Source organism: Ostrinia nubilalis, chromosome 2 (assembly GCF_963855985.1).
Source record: "Ostrinia nubilalis chromosome 2, ilOstNubi1.1, whole genome shotgun sequence".
NCBI lineage: Eukaryota > Metazoa > Arthropoda > Insecta > Lepidoptera > Crambidae > Ostrinia > Ostrinia nubilalis.
Window position 1 is genome coordinate 18,529,956 of NC_087089.1, and position 22,257 is coordinate 18,552,212.

The 22,257-nt window shown below is 40.2% G+C and overlaps 2 protein-coding genes across 2 annotated transcripts in view; one reads left to right on the plus strand and one right to left on the minus strand.

Moving 5' to 3' along the window:
• The first annotated feature begins 846 nt into the window (after positions 1-846).
• On the plus strand, positions 847-20,521 carry LOC135085619 (dnaJ homolog subfamily C member 3). The gene is made up of 12 exons (XM_063980398.1): positions 847-1,062; positions 1,155-1,265; positions 1,760-1,854; positions 2,130-2,234; positions 8,420-8,620; positions 9,700-9,825; positions 10,335-10,559; positions 12,088-12,205; positions 13,013-13,145; positions 17,108-17,237; positions 17,720-17,808; positions 18,584-20,521. Exons 1-12 carry the CDS (start codon positions 984-986, stop codon positions 18,639-18,641), a joined length of 1,470 nt encoding a protein of 489 aa, XP_063836468.1. The 5' UTR covers positions 847-983; the 3' UTR covers positions 18,642-20,521.
• Positions 20,522-20,802: 281 nt separating this feature from the next.
• The window catches only part of LOC135077809 (uncharacterized), a 40,034-nt gene continuing 38,579 nt past the window's right edge, over positions 20,803-22,257 (minus strand). Inside the window, exon 7 of the mRNA XM_063972355.1 lies at positions 20,803-21,518. Within this exon, the coding sequence (XP_063828425.1) occupies positions 21,190-21,518 (329 nt within the window). The 3' untranslated portion in view covers positions 20,803-21,189. The remainder of the gene's footprint in view (positions 21,519-22,257) is intronic.

Sequence of the window (22,257 nt, forward strand, 5' to 3'; positions counted from 1 at the left end):
GCTAATTATTCGTGATACGTTTGACTTGCGTGTGAGAAAAAGTAGCATTTTGTCAGCCTTTAGTACTCAAAGGCGCAGTTGTGCTCCGTTTACGTCACAAGTTCGTTTCATCTAGCTGTCAAAACGACACCGCGATACGGATTTGTCAATACAGCTGATGTTCGTTCGTCATCCAGTTGCATAGCAGTTGAATATTTTAAGCGCAATCGGGGCCCTCGCAAATTTTAAACTACAATTTGACTAGACGACGAACGAATATCACAAATTCGTATTGTGGTGTCGCGGTCTCTTTGTTTGCGCGTGAATTGTGAACTATTCCGCGATACTGAAATTGTACCTCAGCTGGAATGAAAAACGGAGCGCAACTGGTGAAGAAGCGCCAAATATGAATTGGAGACATTAAAAATTAGCGCAATCCAAAAACCATTTTGGTTCAACAATTTACTTATAATTACTATCCAAATTGTGTAAAATTACTATGTTTGAACCAAATAAACAATTTTTCTTTCTTTCTTTCTTTCTTAAATCGGGGCTCAGAATTGGTACTTGCGCAGTTTATTTAAATCTACTACTACTTAATGTCTGTAACAAAAATGGTAACATTTGTTCCAACTGTCAATGTCATTCATTATTCGATTCGTTCAGAAATATCGAATTTAAGATTATGAGCTCATGGTAAAAAAATGTAAATGATATGGAGGGTAGTCAGATTTATTTTATTCTTTTTAAATTATCAATACAGTCAATAAACTTTAATTTTATAAATAATTCTTGAAATTAATATAATTTATTAATTTTTTGATATTTTGGTCAGATGTAAAACTTAAAAAAGTAATGTTGTCTGATTTGGACCAATCAGAGAAAACCACGAAAAGAGACGAAGGAAAAATGGGTTGTCGCACTGTCAAATAATTAGTTTGTATTGAAATACAATTGCTGCCAATTTGTGCTAAGGACTGTTGTAAAATAATTGTAATAAAATAATGGACTACTTAGTGAATATCAACTGGAACAAAATCACACCATGCCTTGTTTTATTAGTACTAGAAATAGTGTTAGAATGTGGGTACTCTTTGACGGGTTTAACCTAATTTGTTGTGGATTTCTTGGTGTTTTCTGTGTGGATGGTAATGTTGTGACCTGGTGTGATACAGTTTCAGAGTGCGCGACGCCGGCGGAGGTGAACAAACACCTGGAACTCGGGCGAGACTTCCTGGCGCGGGGACAGCTCTCTGACGCGCTCACGCACTATCACGCAGCCGTCGGTGAGTTCGGCAACCTTCACCCTGCTACAAATAGAGCATGAACTAACCTGGACCAGTGTCAAGGTCGAGTCGGTTCTGGTCACTAGTTTACAGGTTAAACAGAATTTTAGATCAGAGAATAGGTTACATTGTTTACTATTCTTATTGTGCAATTTTTAAAGTTTCGAAGGTCTTATGAATAACAAACATAGTTTTGTTGAAGTACAAATCATAAATTATTAACCCTTTGTCATTTACATTTAAATATTTTTATTAAATCATATTAATTAAAACAAATTAGTGTACCTAAAAAGTTTACTTCTCAATTAATTCATTACCACCAAACCTATTATTGTCATAAACTATCACCAAGTGCCACTAAAAGTTTTTCATTGTATCTCCGTGTACCTACTCAGAGATAAGTAAGTTATACTGATAAAGTGTTATTAAAGTACATAACTACCTACCAACCCAAATATAGTGAGTTTATCTGATGCAATATGTTTGTCCTCCAGAGGGCGACCCCCACAACTACCTCACATACTTCAAGCGTGGTACCGTGTACTACGCACTGGGCAAAGCTAAATTTGCCTTGCAAGACTTTACAAAGGTAAGCTATAGTAAAAAACTTAATCATCTTCAATAATAATTAAACATTGTTAATTTTCATCAATACCTACTCATAAATTATGTTACTCGTATAATTTTTTACTATCTTAAAACTTTACTGCAGGTATTTCTTTTATTAATTGAAAGTGTCATTTTGCAGATCATCTATCCACCCACATAATTTTGCAAAATATTTTGTGGGTAGATTAATAATTATTTAGTTATTGCTCCAGTAAGTCACACCTTAGTGTAACTAAAATGATTTTGTGACGTCAGGTGTTGGAGCTGAAGCCAGACTTCACGTCGGCGCGGCACCAGCGCGCCAACGTCTACCTCAAGCTAGCACAGTACAGGGAAGCCAAGGAGGACTTTCTACATGTTGTAAGTATTCCATTGTTTATCTCAAACTATTTTTGATTGTGCATATCTTGGAACTAACAACTGAGTTAAGAAAGCTCTAACATATCAGTTAATTAGTAAATAATTGATTTAGTCATGCCAAACAAGTCAGACTGTCAGAGAATAAGTTTAACTTTACAGTGTTAAAGATATTACAATGTCGAGCATCCTTATCAGAATTCAATAATTATGTTCCACAGAATGTTCTTTGTAATAATTTCATGCACCATTGCAACATTGGTTGAATACATCAAACGGCAATCATGCCATACATGGAATAAAGTGTGTGACTAATCTATGTTTATGTTATTGCTGTGTGTTGCAATTGCATTTACTTCGCTCTGTGGATGTTAATACTTGACTAATAGTATTTCAATAACTTTGTAGAATTTAATTATTTCGTACAACTTTATTTGAACAAAATTAAAATAAGTGACAGTATTTTTTTATAATTCCATGTCTGAAAATACTTGAAAATTTATAGTCCAGTCAATGAATGCCTTAACGACGGTGTAGAGAGAAATCCGTGGAACATAATTTCTGACCTCGGGACTTTATTTAGCCTAGTTAGGTGGTGAGCATAGCAAAAGTCCCCGCCCATAGCCCTTCACAGTGTTTTATTTTGGCTTAGAAGCGGACATCCCTGTTTTATTAATTCAATCGTTAGATATTACTATTACACTGGTCAACAAAAAATCAAAATTAAAATGGTGCCGATTTTCTGTTGATAGTTTATTATTAGGTGTGTATTAGTAATAATAAAAATATTTTTCTTTTTTTTTTCCTACGTGTAGTTTTTGATCTAACCTCAGTTTTAAATTTTAGCTTTAATCGGTACTTTGGTTGCACAGTTTGTAATGTTATCGGTATATTTTTATAACGAAATTTATTTTAATATCATGTCTGCATTGCCAAGAAGTTGCCTCAACGATCCAAATGTAATTTTTTACATTTGTGATGTGTACACAGTTAAGAATTTCAAAAATTTAGACAAAATTTTAATAAAAAGTGCTTATTTTTCTTACTTAAAGTCGGAAATTGTGGTCGTTTTCAAGCCGTGGATACCCGAAATTGTTTGTATAATCTGCTGTGAACACTGAGGCAATGTTTCAATGGTCAAAGAAGCCATAACATGAAGTTCAGAGTGGAAAAAGTGAGGGAAAAACAAAAAAAATTCTGGTTTGAGCATAAAAAAAGGTTAAAGCAGTAAATTTTTGAGGGCCCACAAATAAGAATATTAATAAAAGATACTGATTTCTTAAGTTTGATGGACGTTTGGAACGATTTACTTGGACTTCGTTCGTTGAAGTTACTAAAAATTTTTTCGGAAATCACAGGACTAGTAACTACTATGAAATTGTGAGACATGCCCTAAAAACTCAGGATGTAATAATTTTCATCAAAGGGCACTACCTCCACAGTCATCTTGATCCATTCCCAGAGAATCTTGGGTCACTATAGCATGCTATAGCTAAGAACAGGGAGAGCGATGCTATCAAGACCTAAAAACCATTGGAAGAGAGGTACCAAGGGAGATGGGATAGCTATATGATGGCTGATTACTGCTGGAGGATGTAACGTGATAGTTACATTACACCTCATTCACAAAAGTCGTGGAAAAGAAAGGTTTTAAGCACTTCAAAATATTATAAACGCTGATTTTGGTGAAATTTTGTATTTTTCTATACACGTCAAAATCTAGAAAACTACACGTAGGAAATCAACAAATTTGCTACTAAAGCAACCAGTATAAGGTCCTTAATCAAAAAATATATACAGTTCCTTGGCACCAAAACCACTGTTGACCAGTGTTATGTATAAAATTGATTAATCCGGAGATCGTGGTTCGGATCCAAACATCGAAAAAATTTTTGTGGTTATTAAATTACCTATAAAACAAAAATCAACAATAAGAAATGGCATCAACTATGGAAACCAAGTGCGCCGGTTGTTTTAGAACAATTTCTGATAGACTATTCCTAACTTGCTCGAAATGCACAGATGTATACGATTTGGAGTGCGCAAATGTATCCATACAACGATTCTATAACACAATGTCCCCTGATCGCAAGAAAAATTGGATATGCCAAACCTGTCGTAGCAAAATACCTAAAAACGGTAACCTAAACACCCCTGTAAATAACTTGAGGCTTCAGTCTAGTAGCAGAATCGATCCAGATACACTGCCAAAAGAACCCCAGAAAATAAGCCCTAGCACAAATAACATTACCATAAGAAGAAAAAAGACACTTATACTAAATGATGACAGCATTAGCATGTGCCAAGACGATGATGACACTAGTGTTATCGGCGATACCTTAATGTCTAACGAAAGCTCTACTTTTGAAAAAAGCCCCGAAGAATGCATAACGAAAAGTACTTTAGATAAATGGGAGGAAATTATTGACAAAAAATTAGGCGTCATGAAAACGCAAATAATAGTCGAATTGAAGAATACTATAGAGGTTGAAATGAGTTTATTAACAAAACAGAGAATTGATACTCAGTCTAGTATGCAGATATTACAGCAAAATATAGATGAAAAGCAAACTCAGAAAAGGCTTGAAATTTTAGAGACACTAACTAGCAAATTAGAGAAAAAAATACAAGAGATAAAGACTGAAATAATTGATTTATCAAAGATGCAAGAATTAGTTACTAGCGAAAGCATTATGGTTACCCCAGCACACCCACAAAGTCTCGGCCCGGAAATGTACAGAAGCACATCATCAAAAGAAAGAAAATGGCCAAAATTGTGCCTGATTAGCGACATTGAAAGTAGGAGATTGACGAAGACTATAACAAGAAGCTTTGCGAATTATAATTTATGCCATTACCTTATGCCTGGAGGTGGCATTAATCAGTTATTAAATGGAATTCACAAAAAACTTGAGAATTATACTATGCAAGATTATTGTGTACTATTTCTAGGAGAAACAGATTTCACTATGTCAAATAACTATAAAAAAATCGTTGAGCATTTAAGAAAAGTATTATTGAATGTACAGCACACAAATATTATACTTTGTCTACCAACATTTAGATTATGTAACCAGTCTAACATATACAATAAGAGAATTGAATTATTCAATGAATTGCTATATCTTGACAATTTAAATTTTGAATTTTGCTATATATTGGATTCGAATAAGCATTTAAGTTACTCTTATGACATGTTTTCATACTACTATGGACAAATCAATATTCGAGGCTTAAAGACTATTTTATATGATATTAACAAACTAATTGATTCGCTTTCCATTGTAACATGTATCAATCAACTAGAGGAGGATTTACCTTCCTAGGCAAGGCAAGTAATATTTTCAGGTATTATAGATAATTATATCATGCATCAATATAAAGTAAATATAGCTGCCAATTTTCTAGTGTAATGGAGAAAAAAATGTTTTCGGAAAATCATAAATTATTAAATAATTCCTAAATTACTGCAGCAATAAGCATTTATTTCTGCATAAAGGTAGACGTTATAGTGATAGGTAAATTTATTTACAAAATTCTGCCTTAATGTAATTTTTTTAGAAAATATGCTTCTAAAACTGTTTTTTTTATAAAATCACAATATCGAATATTTCTTCGAAACTAAGCAAATACAACTACTAGTTCCTTCATCAATTTTATACATAATAGTAATATCTAACGATTGAATTAATAAAACAGGGATGTCCGCTTCTAAGGGAAAATAAAAGACTGTGCCCTTGAGCCAGCGGGGAGAGGGGGGTTTAAAGGTACCACTTTTCGGTTTTATGCTTAATCCACGGAAACTTTGCGTCCTAGTGACATGACTACTATGAACCAAAAAAAGCTTATTCAATTTGCTACAGGCGAGACCGTCAAGTTTTTCTATATCTTGTATAGTTTTTGCGGCATCTGCTCTAGAAGGTCTGTAAAATTGGAAATTTTATTTTTATCTTACATGTTCCTATCAGGAGAAAATCGACTAAATCAACATTGAGCAAACACTATAGACATGCGGGAGTATGTTAAGCCTAGTTCCAGGGAGGGGACTGCACCGTGCGTATATTTAGACGAACCAATTGAAGCCACTTTCGACTCTTCATCATTCAAAAACTACTGTGCATTAACACTTCAAATTTGGCTCATGTATTGAGACTTGCAAAATATACATCAGCTTCAAATTTCATAAATATACCTCAAACGGTTATTTAGGTATTGACGTTCAAAAATCGACATTTCGAACACTAAAATCTATCTATGACCTGTGAAATGTTAAAATTTACTGGTTTTTTATTTGTTCCTTTGTATTTACATAACTACCTTTCTGGATGCCAAATTTGAACCTTCGAGGTCATCTGGAAGTGGTTAGAATTTGGTCTATAGGTCAGACATGTAGATTTTTGGACGTCAATACTTAAAGAACCGTTTGAGGCATATTTATGAAATTTGAAGCTGATGTATATCTTGCAAGTCTCAACACATGAGCCAAATTTGAAGTGTTAATGCACAGTAGTTTTTGAGTGATGAGGAGTCAAAAGTGGCTCAAAGTGGTTCATCTAAATAGACGCACGGTGCAGTCCCCTCCCTGGAACTAGGCTTAACATGCTCCCGCATGTCTAGAATGATTGCTCAATGTTGATTTAGTCGATTTTCTCCTGATGGGAACATGTAAGACAAAAATAAAATTTCCAATATTACAGACCTTCTAGAGCAGATGCCGCGAAAACTATACAATTTATAGAAAAACTTGACTATCTCACCTGTAGCAAATTGAATATACATTTTTTGGTTCATAGTAGTCATGTCACTAGCACGCATAGTTTTCGAGGATTAAGCGAAAAACCGAAAAGTGGCACCTTTAAACCCCCCTCACCCCGCCGGCTCAAGGGCTAAGGGCGGGGACTTTTGCTATGTTCACCTCCTAACTAGTCTAAATAAAGTCCTGAAGTCAGAAATTGTGTTCTACAGTTTTCCATCTATAATGCTTTATTGACTGGACTATAGTTGATGGCTGGCATTTACATAACATTCATTCATGTCAAGATTGTTTTTTATTGTTTAGTAGATAACAAACAATAAAATGTGAGCTTATCAATTCAGTGTTACTAATGTTGCATGTTACATAAAACATTTAACTTCCGTTTGCTTACATGGAATATGATCCATAATGGCGTAGAATCATACTGACTGATTATCAATCATCATCATCATCATCATCATCATTTCAGCCATAGGACGTCCACTGCTGAACATAGGCCTCCCCCAATGCTTTCCATGTTGATCGATTGGCAGCGGTCTGCGTCCAGCGCTTCCCTGCTACCTGACCTGACTGATTATCAATATTCAAACTGAAATACTTTATTTTTTTACATTATTTTTGATATTTTGAAGATAGTCAGCCATGGAGACATGTTTACCTGTATGTAGAACATAGTCATTGTAATGCTATGATGTCATGGTGAGATAAAGACTGCTGAATATGAATAGTTCGTTATAAATGCCTTTCTGTTTAAATAACTGAGTAAACTGTGAATAGAGTGACAATAATAGTACTTTAGTGATTAATTGCAAGCCATTGATTTATTTTCAGGCATTTTGAGCTAGAGAGACTATTAAAGTTATCTTTAGGTATGGAATATGCCTTGTATGTTTATTCGGTTTTCTTACCACCCTATACTGCCAAGTTTTTAAGACTAATTAGTAATGTGGATTAAAGTGTGAAAGTCAAGCAAAATTATGTTACAATATACTTAAACAGGTTTGAAAGTAAGGTCGATTGCCTCACTGAGTTGGGCCATTCTCGCTCTCATCACATCTTTCTTTATTCCCTTCTTATTGAGAGATTGAGCTCAGATTGTCTGCAATGAAATCTGCAAATAGAGTTTGTGATTACTTTGTTCCCTAATGAATATGAAGGATTGAGCTCAGAAGGTCCCCAACTAATGAGGGCTATCGTTTTAGCGCTCACCAGTTAGCGCCACTGTAGAGTAAGGTCCTGTCACTTGCTAGTAGCGAAGACAGTGGCGCCAACTTAATATATAATAAAAAAAATAAAAAAAATCTTTATTAAGCAAGACAGATTTACAAAAAACTGAATGACAGTCTTAAGCTAATTGCAATTGCATTGCAAGCAATCTAACATGCTATGGTGGATTGTGAAATAGCTTACAATGTGACGTCGACTTTTCCAGACGTACGCGGACCCGTACAACGAGGAGGCGGTGAACAATTACCACCGCGTGGACGAGTTTGCGGAGGAGCTGCGCCTGGCGGAGGCCTACTACCGCGGCGGGGACTTCCGCGCCGCCGCCGACCTCGCCACCAGGCTTCTGGAGCTGTCGCCCTGGTCGGCCCAGCTGCGCCAGCTCAGGGCGGAATGCTACATTGCGCTGGTGAGAAGTCTTTGTATTGCTGATCGGTAACAGAATGTACCGAATCTGAATGATACAGCATTTATTTATTTATTCATGAATAGAACGGTAGTACTAATTACACTATTCAAACAAGACGTAACAAAGTTCAGAATAACATTTAAGTACTTATAAACAATTTAACTTAATTTAGGAAAAGTACATAAATCAGATGCGATTATTTTCACAGTAACCCAAACATTCTGCTAGTAACGTACTCCATCCCTCTGCAAATACGTCACATTTTGGGTTTTGGTCCAGGAAACGTTTGAGAGCACTTAATGTACGTGGTATAATTGATTTCGATCTTGAAACCGTGCGACACGGAGGAACAGCAAACAATGCATGTTTAGTTTGAGTAATAATGATATGAAAATGAAAAATATTTATTCAGTTTTAGCCAATATTTTGACCCTTTCTACCTACTTATGAGCATAATAACATGTTGTAAACCAATATTTAGTGCCCTCTATTTACTTATGAGCAACTCTTTGTAAAGCGCTAAAGCCAGGTCCGTGAGCACGTAGAATTTTGTCCAATGACCCCAAGCTACCCATCCTTATCGCTCGCGCGTAATTATGTTGCTGTCACGCTCGCACACTCACTGCGGGCGCCTGTTGCACAGTCGCGATAGCAATATAGTTACGCGCGAGCGATAAGGATGGGTAGCTTGGGGTCATTGGACAAAATTCTATGTGCTCACGGACCAAGCTTTACTAATACACTTCTTAATAAAGTGTTGTAAACTAATATTTAGTGCCCTCTATTTACTTATAAGCAACTATTTGTAAAGCGGGAGTCGGGACAAACTAATTCATACAATAAACTATAGTTGGCGCTACATCTGTACGTGCTGCTTTTTATCGATCGGTCCTCACTCTGCTATTACTGCGTGTGAAAATACAAATACCAACAATACAGTGTCCAGAGTTTTTCTTCCCAACAAATTATGATCACGTCGGGGTCGCCACAATTAAAAACTGTGTGGAAGGTATTACGTTTTCTAGTCCATAGTCGAAGATTGTGTTAATTCTACTGATGCTAAATGTATGTGTTTTCAGAACGACCTGTTCTCGGCGGTGTCAGACATCCGCTCGGTGAACCGGCTGCAGCAGGACTCCACGGACGGCTACCACCGCCTCGCCACGCTGCTCTACCGCCTCGGCCACGTCAGCGACGCGCTCAAGGTATGTACGAACCCACACGTCATTATTTATCACGTAAACACTTAAGCATTGAAAAATATATTGTTATACTCAGTTTTTTCTAAGAATAGTCCCATTATTAACCCCTCTTGATAAGCTAAATATGCTGTGTATTTGGATTGCAGTTGTTATGTGTGTTTTTGAAGTGGGTTCACCACTAACGGCACGCGGGGTTCGCACCCGTGTTCCTTGGATGTTAAAAGCTTGTATTATTTCTACTAGACCACAACGTCGCATTTGTTCCTTAGGTTATTCAAAGCTTACTATCATTTTAGCGATCATCAGTTGGCGCCACTGTAGAGTAAGGTTACTGTCACTTGCTTGTGGCGAAGACAGTGGCGCCAACTAGTGACCGCTGAGACGCTAGAACTAGAACTAGAAGATGGCGCCACCAGTGGTGCCAATAAAAACGATAACCTTCACTGACACCCTGATTTTGTGTCCAATTCATTTTTTTATTTTACCCTAACCTGTAACTCACAATCCCTTAGGAAATCCGCGAGTGTCTAAAACTAGACCCGGAGCACAAGAAGTGCTTCCCGTTCTACAAGAAGATCAAGAAAGTGGACAAGTACCTGCTGGACTGCGAGCAACTCAGCGAGGCGCGCGACTTCGCCGGCTGTATCGCCAGCGCTAACAAAGTGCTGAAGGCCGAGGATGACGTCACGCTCGTCGTGTTCGAGGCCAGGAAGTGGCTGTGCAGCTGCTCCGTCAAGGTGAGCGATAGATGCCTAAGATTCGGAGATAGCGGGTTCGATTCCCGCACAGTACAAACATTTGTGTGCATGAACATATTTGTTTACATTGGACTGGTTGTTTTTTATGTATAATAAGTATGTATTTACAAAAAAAAAAGTATTTAAGTATGTTTATATCCGTTATCTAGTACCCATAGTACAAGCTTTGCTTAGTTTGGGACTAGAAGCGCAGTGTAAATGTCCAAGGATATTTATTATTATTATTATTTATTATTATTCCTCCCAATCCCAGCAAGATGTCTCAAAACACAAAGTTGTCCAACACTGAACAATCCCAGCTATGACATTGTCAGGAAGGCGCATTAGTTCCGATTTTTGCCGCGTTGGACAACATTAACATTATGACATTTACAGGAGGGCGCTACTATCAATGCTGGGTTATTAGTTCCGATTTTTGCCACTTCACTTGATAATAATGATGACAGTAATTAAGTAATTTTCCATATAATTAATCATTGTATTGATTTTAAATTCTTTCTTTAGTAATTCTCTTCTTGGTTCTATCATTTTCTGAAATGTTGCACTCTAGTAATTTCTCGGATATTATTTCGAATAATCTATTATCATATCTAATCAGCACTTAAAGATACGATAAAGATATTTGATTATTTTAATTTATTATATCCGACGTAAAAGGTATAAAATAAGGTTATTGAGTACCCTATTGAGTTTTTGATAAATATGGGTTACATTATGTAATTTTTAATTTATCTGTTTTTCGGTGTAATGTTTGTGTGCGAACCTTTTGTAACTCAAGATAGAAGGTGTAGGCCAAATTTTCCATTTGTTTCTGTTAAATTTGAGAGGGTTGTCTGTCTTCCCTTTAGTTGAGACTAAATTACCTGACGAGGATGATGGTACTGACTAGCAAGGGAGGGCAGTTGTCCTGGAAATTACAAATGAACCTAGGTACATACTTATTTTATACTCGTATTTCGTTTTTATGTATCTTGTCTAAAATTTTTTCATTCACAACGAGGAAACTTGACCTGCCTGCCTGGTAAAAAGTCAAAAATCAAAGCTGGTGTAATGTGGGGACCGGGAGTCGGAAATAAAAGACGGTTCTCAGTGCGATGCGAGTATAATTTGTGTATCAATTTACACAGTAACATCAGATTTAAAGGCGCATAATACGTAAGAGGGTGGCGCGTACACACGTACCACACCGGGTACGCCCATACCATTGACCTCTATACACACTGGACTGGCTGCTGTCATAATATTTTTGTGCTCATAGGCCATACTGTAGGCAGATACGAGTGTCAATGGAACTAAAATTAGTGATTTCCTTTCTCGCTTACTCCTATGGTTACTCCATATAATTAGTTCTCGGGACACTCGTAGTGGCGCTCCAAATTGGCACACAAAATTAGCTGTCATTTGTATGAAACAGCCTGTGCAGTGTGTATAGAGGTTAGTGGCCCATTCCCATGCGTCAAGCGCGTCGTTCGTCGCTCGTGCTGAAGGAATATCGTCGTGTGTCCAGGAGGAGTTATACACGGAGGCGCTGTCGGAGTGCTCTGCGGCGCTGGCGCTGCAGCGCGACGCGCGCGTGCTGTGCGACCGCGCCGACGCACTGCTCGGCCTCGACATGTTCGACGACGGTGAGTGACGACCTACTTCACGAACTTATTCGTAGCGGAAATTTACAGTCCACAGTATATTAGATCAGTGTTTTTCAACCTGTGGGTCGCGACCCCCTGGGGGGTCGCGAAGCCTCTATAGGGGGGTCGCGAGAGGTCGTAAAAACTACCTCCTTCTTATAAAGACAGATTAAACCGAAATCTAATTATGCAAATGTTGTATGGATTGAAGTATTCGGTCCCTACAAACATCTTTGCAACATTATAAAATGCATGAAAAAAAAAACGCGAACGGTCGGGGGGTCGCCAGAAAAGTTTTCATACTAGGGGGGTCGTGTTATGAAAAAGGTTGAAAAACACTGCATTAGATTATACAGGGTGGAAAGTAATCTCACTCGATTATTTCTGAACTATACAAGATATGGAATAACTGATTATTGATCCTGAAAGTGCTTCCACTGGATGCAGGCCGCTACCAACCGGTCATTATGGAAATCATTGAGGGAAGGCTGTTTACCAATGGACGACCAATGACTGAAATGATGATCATTATGACAACCAGAGGTGGAATTGTGTAAAGCAATCGTAATCATTTGACAGTTCATAACGTACGATAAAGTCAGTTAAACAAAACGTTTGACAGAATAATTTTAAGTTATGAACTGTCAAATGATAACGATTGCTTTACACAATTCCACCTCTGATGTCACCTAGATAGATCCAACGAAGATTCGGCTCACCCTTACATATTTTCAGCTTCATGCTTTGCTTATGATTGTACTGTTTTGTAATTATATCGAATACTAAAAGTTGGTTGACATTTCGCAGCCATCCACGCGTACAAAGAGGCCCTCGAACTGGAAGAGGGCCTGCAGCGCGCCAAGGACGGCATCTCGCGCGCTCAGAAGCTGCAGAAGCAGTCCGAGCAGCGCGACTACTACAAGATACTCAACGTTAAAAGGTAATTCATCAATAACCTCGTTATGCCAGGTTCTTTCAATCCTATAATTTCAATTTCATAGTAGTACACCAAGGTCATAGCTCGCAGAGACGATGGCCGCTGGGGCAGAATAAAGTTCTTAAATGGCGACCACGGACCGGAAGACGTAACGTGAGCAGGCCTCCTACTAAGTGGACCGACAATCTGGTAAAAGTCGCGGGAAGAACCTAGATGCGGGCAGCGCGGGTCCCTTCGTTATGGAAAACCTCGGGGGAGGCTTTTGTCCAGCAGTGGACGTCATTTGGCTGAAACGACGACGACACCGAGGCCTCCCGCGCACTAGGCAGCCAAGTATCCAGAGTGATCCAGACATCACCGTCTATCTAGGCCATTGGTTCTCAAACTCATTTGAGACGCGCCCCCTTTCGAATAAAAAAAAACCGCGCATCCCCTCCTCTAGTCAAGATTATTTATTAGTCGTATCGAGCAGTCTAGAATGCATTCTCTCAGCGGTCGCAGGTTTTTATACTTATAGCCCGACCAGGAACATAAAAACCCTCGCCATGTTGCGGAAAACTAATGGTACTAATTTCTTTTAATGGCAACAGTAACTGAAAACTTCATTGACATGTCATCTTGGATGTCAGTCTATTGCTGTCAAAGTGTAAACAAACTTTATTTTAAATGTGCGCAATTGATTTTGTGAATTAAATTGCTAAAATATTTTTATAGTCGTGAAAGAAAAGTGGTTCACCATGTGTTAAAGTATTTGTCGAAGAGAAATATTAAGGGTTTGGACAATATTTTCATTGAATAATGTTTCCGACAAAGGTTGTCAAATTGACTGACATGCAACTGACATGTTTATCTTATAGTACAGTCCACTATGAAAATTAGCTGTGGTTTGTTTCAACTATCTATTTTAAAATTTTTTGTCACTTTCGTGTTGAATTTTATGGAATTGGGAAAGAAGTACCGAGTTTGAAGCGTTCATGAGCAGACATTGCAGTTGAATATTCAAGTTCTGAATTTGATTATTGATGAATAATAAAATAAATCCTACCAGCTCGATTGATGGTTTCATTTAATTTATTTAAACCAGGTTACCTATAATAATATTGTTTCGTTAATTTATGAAAATATCAAATTAACCCGTAATCCTGAATCCTGATACATAAAGTTAGCCTATTAATTTAACACAGGTACGACTGTACTCAGTGTTGCACTATCAAATGCAATTGACGCGCCTCTATGCCAGGGTTTTTATGTTCCTGGTCAGGCTATAAGTATACAGATGGTCCGCGCCCCCCTTTAAAGGTTTTTGCGCCCCCCACTTGGGAACCAATGATCTAGATTTTATTAAGCACCCCTTGTATTTAATTACCTACAAAAAATCCTCTTAAAAAGAAACCTAACGTGTGGGTAGTTCAGTCGATCGTTATATTGTATTTTTATATGAAATAAACGCTGACTGTACGATAAAAGCTATGAGTGTCGTTATCAAAAGTATAAAAGTATAGATGGCACCACTGTGGAGTAAGGTACTGTCACTTGCTAATGGCGACGACAGTGGCGCCATTTTGGTGAGTGCAAATGCGAGTCCTCCTACCGCTTCAGCGCTCACCAGTTGGCGCCACTGTCACTGTCTTCGCCACTAGCAAGTGACAGGATCTTGCTCTACAGTGGCGCCATCTTGGGGAGAGCAGATGCGTTAGTCCTATCGCATTTGCTCTCACCAAGATGGTGACACTGTAGCGTCTCGCTAGTGGTAGATAGAGGTGCCAACTGGTGAGCGCTGTAGTGATAGGACTAACGCATCTGCTCTCCCCAAGGTGGCGCCACTGGTCTTGCTAGTGCAATAGGACTAACCAGTTGGTGCCACTGTCACTGTCTTCGCCACTATAGACCCAATATACTGAACTGTCCTATCCGTGACATTGACAGCGGTTCGCCACCGTCAATATAGTTCCAAAATACTGAACTGTCCTACCCATGACATTGACAGTGGGGCGCCATCGTCAATACCGGATCGCTGGTTCCGATTTTTGCCATGTTGGAAACCATATAGTTGAACGATGGTAGCGCCCCCCTGTCATTGAGTTTGGTGGGACAGTTCAGCGTGGGTCATCTATACCGGATTGCTGGTTCCGATTTTTGCCACGTTGGAAACTATGTAGTTGAACGATGGTGGCGCCCCCCTATCAATGAGTTTGGTGGGACAGTTCAGTTTAGGTAATCTATACAAGCTATCGATATATTAAATGTACTCGTGTTTTATAAATGTTAAATAAATTAAAAAAAAACTACTGTCTTTGAAAACTTTTATTATAGATGAACTACAACGAACAGCACCAGTGACATTGACAGGGGGCGCCACCGTCATTACAAGATCGCTGGTTCCGATTTTTGCCACGTTGGAAACTATACAGTTGAACGATGGTGGCGTCCTCCTGTCAATGGGCTTGATAGACAGTTTAGTGTAGTTCATCTAATTCACCCGGGTGACTGTCTTCGTCACTGACAAGACAGTGGCGCCAGTTGATGAGCGCTGAAGCGAAAGGACTAACGCGTCCGCTCTCCCCAAGATGGCGCCACTAGTCTTGCCAGTGGCAAAGACTTGACGGTGGCGCCAACTGGTGAGCGCTGAAGCGAAAACTAACGCTTCCGCTCTCCCCAAGATGGCGCAACTAGTCTTGCCAGTGGCGCCAACTGGTGAGCGCTGAAGCGAAAACTAACGCTTCCGCTCTCCCCAAGATGGCGCAACTAGTCTTGCCAGTGGCGCCAACTGGTGAGCGCTGAAGCGAAAAGACTAACGCTTCCGCTCTCCCCAAGATGGCGTCACTAGTTTTGCCAGTGGCATAGTGACAGTGGCGCCAACTGGTGAGCGCTGTAGCGAAAGGACTCGCTTCCGCTCTTCCCAAGATGGCGCCACTAGTCTTGCCAGTGGCATAGTGACAGTGGCGCCAACTGGTGAGCGCTAAAGCGAAAAGACTAACGCTTCCGCTCTTCCCAAGATGGCGCCACTAGTCTTGCCAGTGGCGCCAACTGGTGAGCGCTGAAGCGAAAAGACCAACGCTTCCGCTCTTCCCAAGATGGCGTCACTAGTTTTGCCAGTGGCATAGTGACAGTGGCGCCAACTGGTGAGCGCTGAAGCGAAAGGACTAACGCTTCCGCTCTCCCCAAGATGGCGCCACTAGTCTTGCCAGTGGCAAAGACAGTGGCGCCAACTGGTGAGCGCTGAAGCGAAAGGACTAACGCTTCCGCTCTCCCCAAGATGGCGTCACCAGTCTTGACAGTGGCGCCAACTGGTGAGCGCTGAAGCGAAAGGACTAACGCTTCCGCTCTCCCCAAGATGGCGTCACCAGTCTTGCCAGTGGCAAAGACAGTGGCGCCAACTGGTGAGCGCTGAAGCGAAAGGACTAACGTTTCCGCCCTCCCCAAGATGGCGCCACTAGTCTTGCCAGTGGCATAGTGACAGTGGCGCCAACTGGTGAGCGCTCAAGCGAAAGAACTAACGCTTCCGCTCTTCCCAAGATGGCGCCACTAGTCTTGCCAGTGGCAAAGACAGACAGTGGCGCTAACTGGTGAGCGCCAACTAGTCACCCCTCTAGATGAACACTGAACTGTCCCACCAAATAATTGACAGGGGGGCGCCACCATCATTCAACTACATAAGTTTCCAACGTGGCAAAAAATCGGAACCAGCGATCCGGTATTGACGGTGGCGTCCCCCTGTAATGTCACTGGTAGGACCGTTCGTTGTAGTTCATCTAATAAAAGTTTTCGAAGACATTAGTTTTTTTTTAAATTTATTTATCATTTGAAAAACACAGTACAAACATTGTTAATATTTCGATTGCCTCACTAGGATTTATTCTTATGCGTGAGTTTACTTAATTACAATAAACATGCAAACATTGCCACACTGCGGCACGTTAATCTGAGGTTGATCGTATATGAGTAACCTGGGTGTGCGCTTGCAGGACGGCGAGCAAGCAGGAGATCATCAAGGCGTACCGGCGCGCGGCGCAGAAGTGGCACCCCGACAGCTACCACGGCGACGAGAAGAAGCTCGCCGAGAAGAAGTTCATCGACATCGCCGCCGCCAAAGAGGTAACCGTTTAGTGTTTTTGTATACCCACCAGCCGCGGGCGCTAGTGGTTTGTTGCCAGAAAGGCCCGCCCTTCTGGCAAAATCCTGACGTTGCCCTTGGTAAGCCATATGAGTCGGGAACGAAGGACATCACTATCGGCGTTTTGCCTCAAGCATTCGTCTGCGTTCCCTGCTCGGCATTCGGCTCGCTTAATGCGCAGCCTCAAACCAAGGGAGGCGTCATTACCTTCAGCCTCCTTAAACGCTATCAGACACCCCCGTATCTGATGGGCGAGGCCGGTGGTCATAGAGCCCTCCTCCTGTGCCCATGACGTCGGCGGCGAGCAACGGGTGCTCTGGTGATATATCCCGCTCCCTCTCCGCCGCTTCCTTCTGTGAAACGACTGCTTCACAGAAGGTGAGCAGCCGGCTGCGTTCACTTTGACCTGACCGCATCCAGTGCGGCAAATGTTGAACAGTAGTGTAAAGTAGTGTGTGCGCAGGTGCTGACGGACCCGGAGAAGCGCGCGCAGTTCGACGCGGGCAGCGACCCGCTGGACCCGGAGGCGGCGCGGCAGGCGCCCTTCCACAGGTGCGTATCCCAACTAATATTATAAATGCGAAAGTAACTCTGTCTGTCTGTCTGTCTGTTACGCTTTCCCGCTTAAACCTCGCAACCGATTTTGATGAAATTTGGCATAGAGATAGTTTTGAGTCCCGGGAAAGAACATAGGATAGTTTTTATCCCGGTTTTTGAAACAGGGACGCGCGCGATAAAGTTTTTCTGTGACAGACAAAATTCCACGCGGGCGAAGCCGCGGGCGGAAAGCTAGTGGCTTATAAGCTCACTTACCCGAGGCACACTACGGCTGCATTCCGCGGCAGTTTTCGTTACGTGGCTACAAAATGTTGGAACAATATACCCCCACCGATCCGGAACTCTTTGACAGGATATGCTTTTAAAACCAGTTTCAAGGCTTATCTTCTTGAGCGTCAAAAACTGATGTAGTTTTGCACGTAACAATTTTGGGGACTGTTTGCACGTATCTACTGTTGGTATCTGATCTTGTGCCTTGTTATTCTCATTATCATTGTCATGTTTGTTGTTTCTGCTTTACTTAAACTTATGCCAAATGTGTATGTGTCACCGTTGCTCAGTTGCGTCTTGTTTTTTAACGTTTACCTGCGCCTCTCCACCACTACAATCAGGCGACCACTGAAAACCAGCGTCGTGGTGCTACGCACTGCGGCATTATGCTGAGTGGAAGCCTATTTGGCATAATTTTTAAATTATTTTTTTATCGTATTAATATTCTGTAATTTGTTGTTCTAGTGTGCCAAATAAATGTATTTTCTTTCTTTCACAGCCCCTTCCACCACTTCCAGCACGGCTCGCCCTTCCAGTTCAAGTTCCACTTCAACTAGCGCCCGACGCGCTCGGCCGCGACGCAAACGGTCAACGTGACGTCCGATTCCACCGCTCGTACAGTCAGCGTCTAGTTCGTGACACCCAATGTGGCTTAATGAGGTAGATAACACAACCTTATTCTAAAGACGTGTTGCGAATTTATTGGCTGCTTTGGATGTCACGAACTACCTATTTGAATTAATCTTACATCAAATTCAAACACAAAAATAATGTAACTTTTCAAACATCTAATTTTAGTTTTCTTTTAGAAATATCTGAAAATAAAGTGGCGAGCAATATTCTGACGTCATTTCTAATTATGTACTTTAATTTCACTAAGTCAAGCTATAAAATTCAACTAAGTCAAACTACTAATTTATTAAAAAAAAGTCACAAAATAATGTCAAGCAGAAATATCAAGGTAGAACAAAAGGTAATTAGATTATCTAAAAGATGTCCTAACTCTGGCCCAATTTTCCCTTGACGCTATCTCTGTGACTCCTAATCGCCATCAGTTTAAAATCGTAAAAAATACAATGACATCTCTAAATTATTAATACATACCTACCTAAATTTTGTTTACAAATACATAATTCTGTTTATGTATGTAATTTTGCAAAACTAAATCTTTTACGTCTTAATTTATGTAGTTTTTTTTATTCTCCAAAAGTAAGACGTATAAATCAGAGGCATTTTACTGTATAACTAATTGTGTGATATACATAATATTTTCTTAATCAAATTAATTTACTAATTGAAATAAATTAATGCATTTTGATCTCCAAATTCTTTTTAACAAGATTGTAAACAATTCGCATGTTAACGTAAGCCTTAGAGCCATAGGCATTATGTGGGTGTGGGTGTTAGGCATTATTCTTGCCATTGCTTACGAAAGGATATCGTATTGAAATAACGTTGACATGCGAGTTGTAAAAGCGTCTTCGCTGTTTGGAATGTTCTCTTATACTAATTGTTATGAAGTACAAAATTTCATCGCTTCTTATCATATAACAGGATTTAAAAATGCACTAAGTAACCTAATAGATATTTATTTAAAGCCACACAGTGTGATCACAAGGAACCAGTACGAGCGGCGACCCTGCCCTCTTCCGATCGAATATCAACGACATCTCCAGTGCAGGGTCGCCGATATCTTAATAGTAAACTTTTTACAAATTTTCATCTAGCCTTATTAGTGATATTTTATAAAAAAAAATATAGATAAATCAAATGTTAATATATCTTACAACGGTGCTACGCTTGTTTGTGAATATCCCCGTCTGCAAATGAGCAATATTAAATTTAGGCCCCCTAAGAATCGCCGTAAGCGCCAGTAAATCTGTCCACAACATGAGCGTAGCTCCGCTGTAATGGCGCAAATGAAAATATCAGTCTGCAACGAAGTTCGCCATCTGTCGTGTCACGATACACAGAGGAGTAATATTTTAATTTGCGCATTGTTTGCCGCCCGCGTCCCTGTGTACATAATAGCACACATAATAATAGGGTAGATTAATTTATTCAATCTAAAAGTGAAAACCAAATATTGCGTGACGAATATTAATATTATTCCATCAAATCACAAGTAATTCCAATCAAGATCCATCTAATTTGGAATGACATACATCAGTGTAATTTAAACGTTCTGACATTATTTATTATAATGATGACTCAAAAGTGAATATAACTAATTACTGTGATTTGTTGGATGGAAAATCAGGGGTAAATAAATGAAATGTCAAGTACCCTCCCGCCCCCGCGGGCCGACTGAAGCGAGCGTTAGCAGTAGGCGCGCGCGTCCTAGACTCAACCGTTAATATTTATTTTAAATAAGTTACTTTGTTGTGATTCTTATACTTGTAAATATTTTAGAATAATAAGCTATTACGACAAAGCATTCAATTCTTTCATTTACAACCCAAACTCTTTGAGACCCCTGGGCCACACACATCGCAATAACATTCGGGTAACAGCGGATCGAAGTTCTGCGACTATGGAAAAAAACTCCGAAGTCTTGGCTAATATCGCGAATCTTTGGGTTATCGCGATGTGTGTGGCATAAAGTCGCATAAAACATCATCAATTAAAAATTACACAAGAAAAGTTTTAATTATAATACAACTTAATTAATATCATTACCAAAAAAGAAAATGAGCATTTCTTGTGATTCTCCTATAACATAAATTAAATAAATACTTTATCAAGGTCAGGCTACACAACATCTAAAATATTAATATAGAACATCGCCAATGAAAATCCACAGGTCCGACAATATCGAGACAAAAATAAAGCGTGGTCCGTGAGCACCTAGAATTTTGTCCAATGACCCCAAGCTACCCATCCTTATCGCTCGCGCGTAATTATGTTGCTGTCACGCTCGCACACTCACTGCGGGCGCCCGTCGCACAGTCGCGACAGCAATATATTACGCGCGAGCGATAAGGATGGGTAGCTTGGGGTCATTGGACAAAACTACGTGCTCACGGACTAGGCTTTAGACGAACTACAGCTAGACAAAATAGACGTCAGAGTCGATGCTATTTACTCAAGACTGAACTCTTACCTCTATAAACTAGCCAGGCGCTCGGCCCACGCGACCTTCGCCTGCCGGGCGCCGCCGCCCACGGCGCGCAGCTCCCGCGAGACGCGCTCGATCTCGTTGCTGAGCCTGGCCTTGTCCTCGGGCAGCTCGCACACGAAGTGGTGCCGCAGCGAGCAGTCCTGGCCGCGGTACGCATACGTGGCCAGGGCAGGATCGTGCACCAGCGCCAGGCAGCGGCCCTCGCCCACGATGGTGGCGTTGCCGGCGGTGGCGTTGTGCGCGACGGGCCGCGCCGAGTGCGACCAGATCCACAGCAGGCCCGGGTTCAGCCCGCCCGTCCACCAGTCCGTGCCTGAAAAGTTCAAAAATACGTTCATATCTGTCGTGAAGAAAAACTCGGGATTCGGTATTGGCATTGTTCCAAACCGACACGTTTAGCACCATCTCTAATTTGTAAAGCGCCATCTATGATTCTTCTTACTTTCTTACCGAACTAACTAGAGTAACGAACTAATTCATATAAAGAACCATAGATGGCGCTATACACTACATCTATGCTGCTTGCACGGCCATTTTCACATTCCCTTTCGAACCACTGTCTGTAAAACTACTGCGTGTGAATACAAACATTTTACCAAACGTCTCCTGAGTTTCTCTCCAACAAGCATTTTGTAACAAGCATATTGAGAGGGCGCTGCTCGCACGTAAACAATAGCTCCGCGTATTTATACAAAAAACAATGTAAAAAACAAGTGTTTTGTGGTGAAATGTGTACAATCTGAAGTTCATATTATAAATACTCAGTGACAATGTTATCTCAAGAAACGAACTGCAATGAAAGAAATTATATGTGAATGAAGAAAACGTTTGGACTTCTTTGGAAACAGTAAACAAACAGACTTTATAATGTGTTATTGTGGTTTAAACAAGCAAGAAAACAATTTTGATAAAATCCTAACATATTGACAATAACAGTGAAATGAATTATAATGTGTTTTGATGTTGTGGTTGTGACAATTAAAGAGTGAAGGTGTTACTATAATAGAAATAACACACACTACCTCCACCTTACCTTCATAATAATACGACAT

What these genes read in the sequence shown, in the direction of transcription:
- LOC135085619 (XM_063980398.1), top strand. Translation starts at nt 984, where the DNA reads ATGGACTACTTAGTGAATATCAACTGGAACAAAATCACACCATGCCTT. An exon ending in ACTAGAAATAGTGTTAGAAT is followed by an intron (nt 1,063 to 1,154) that starts GTGGGTACTCTT and finishes GGTGTGATACAG; the next exon opens with TTTCAGAGTGCGCGACGCCG. An exon ending in TGTGCAGCTGCTCCGTCAAG is followed by an intron (nt 10,560 to 12,087) that starts GTGAGCGATAGA and finishes TCGTGTGTCCAG; the next exon opens with GAGGAGTTATACACGGAGGC.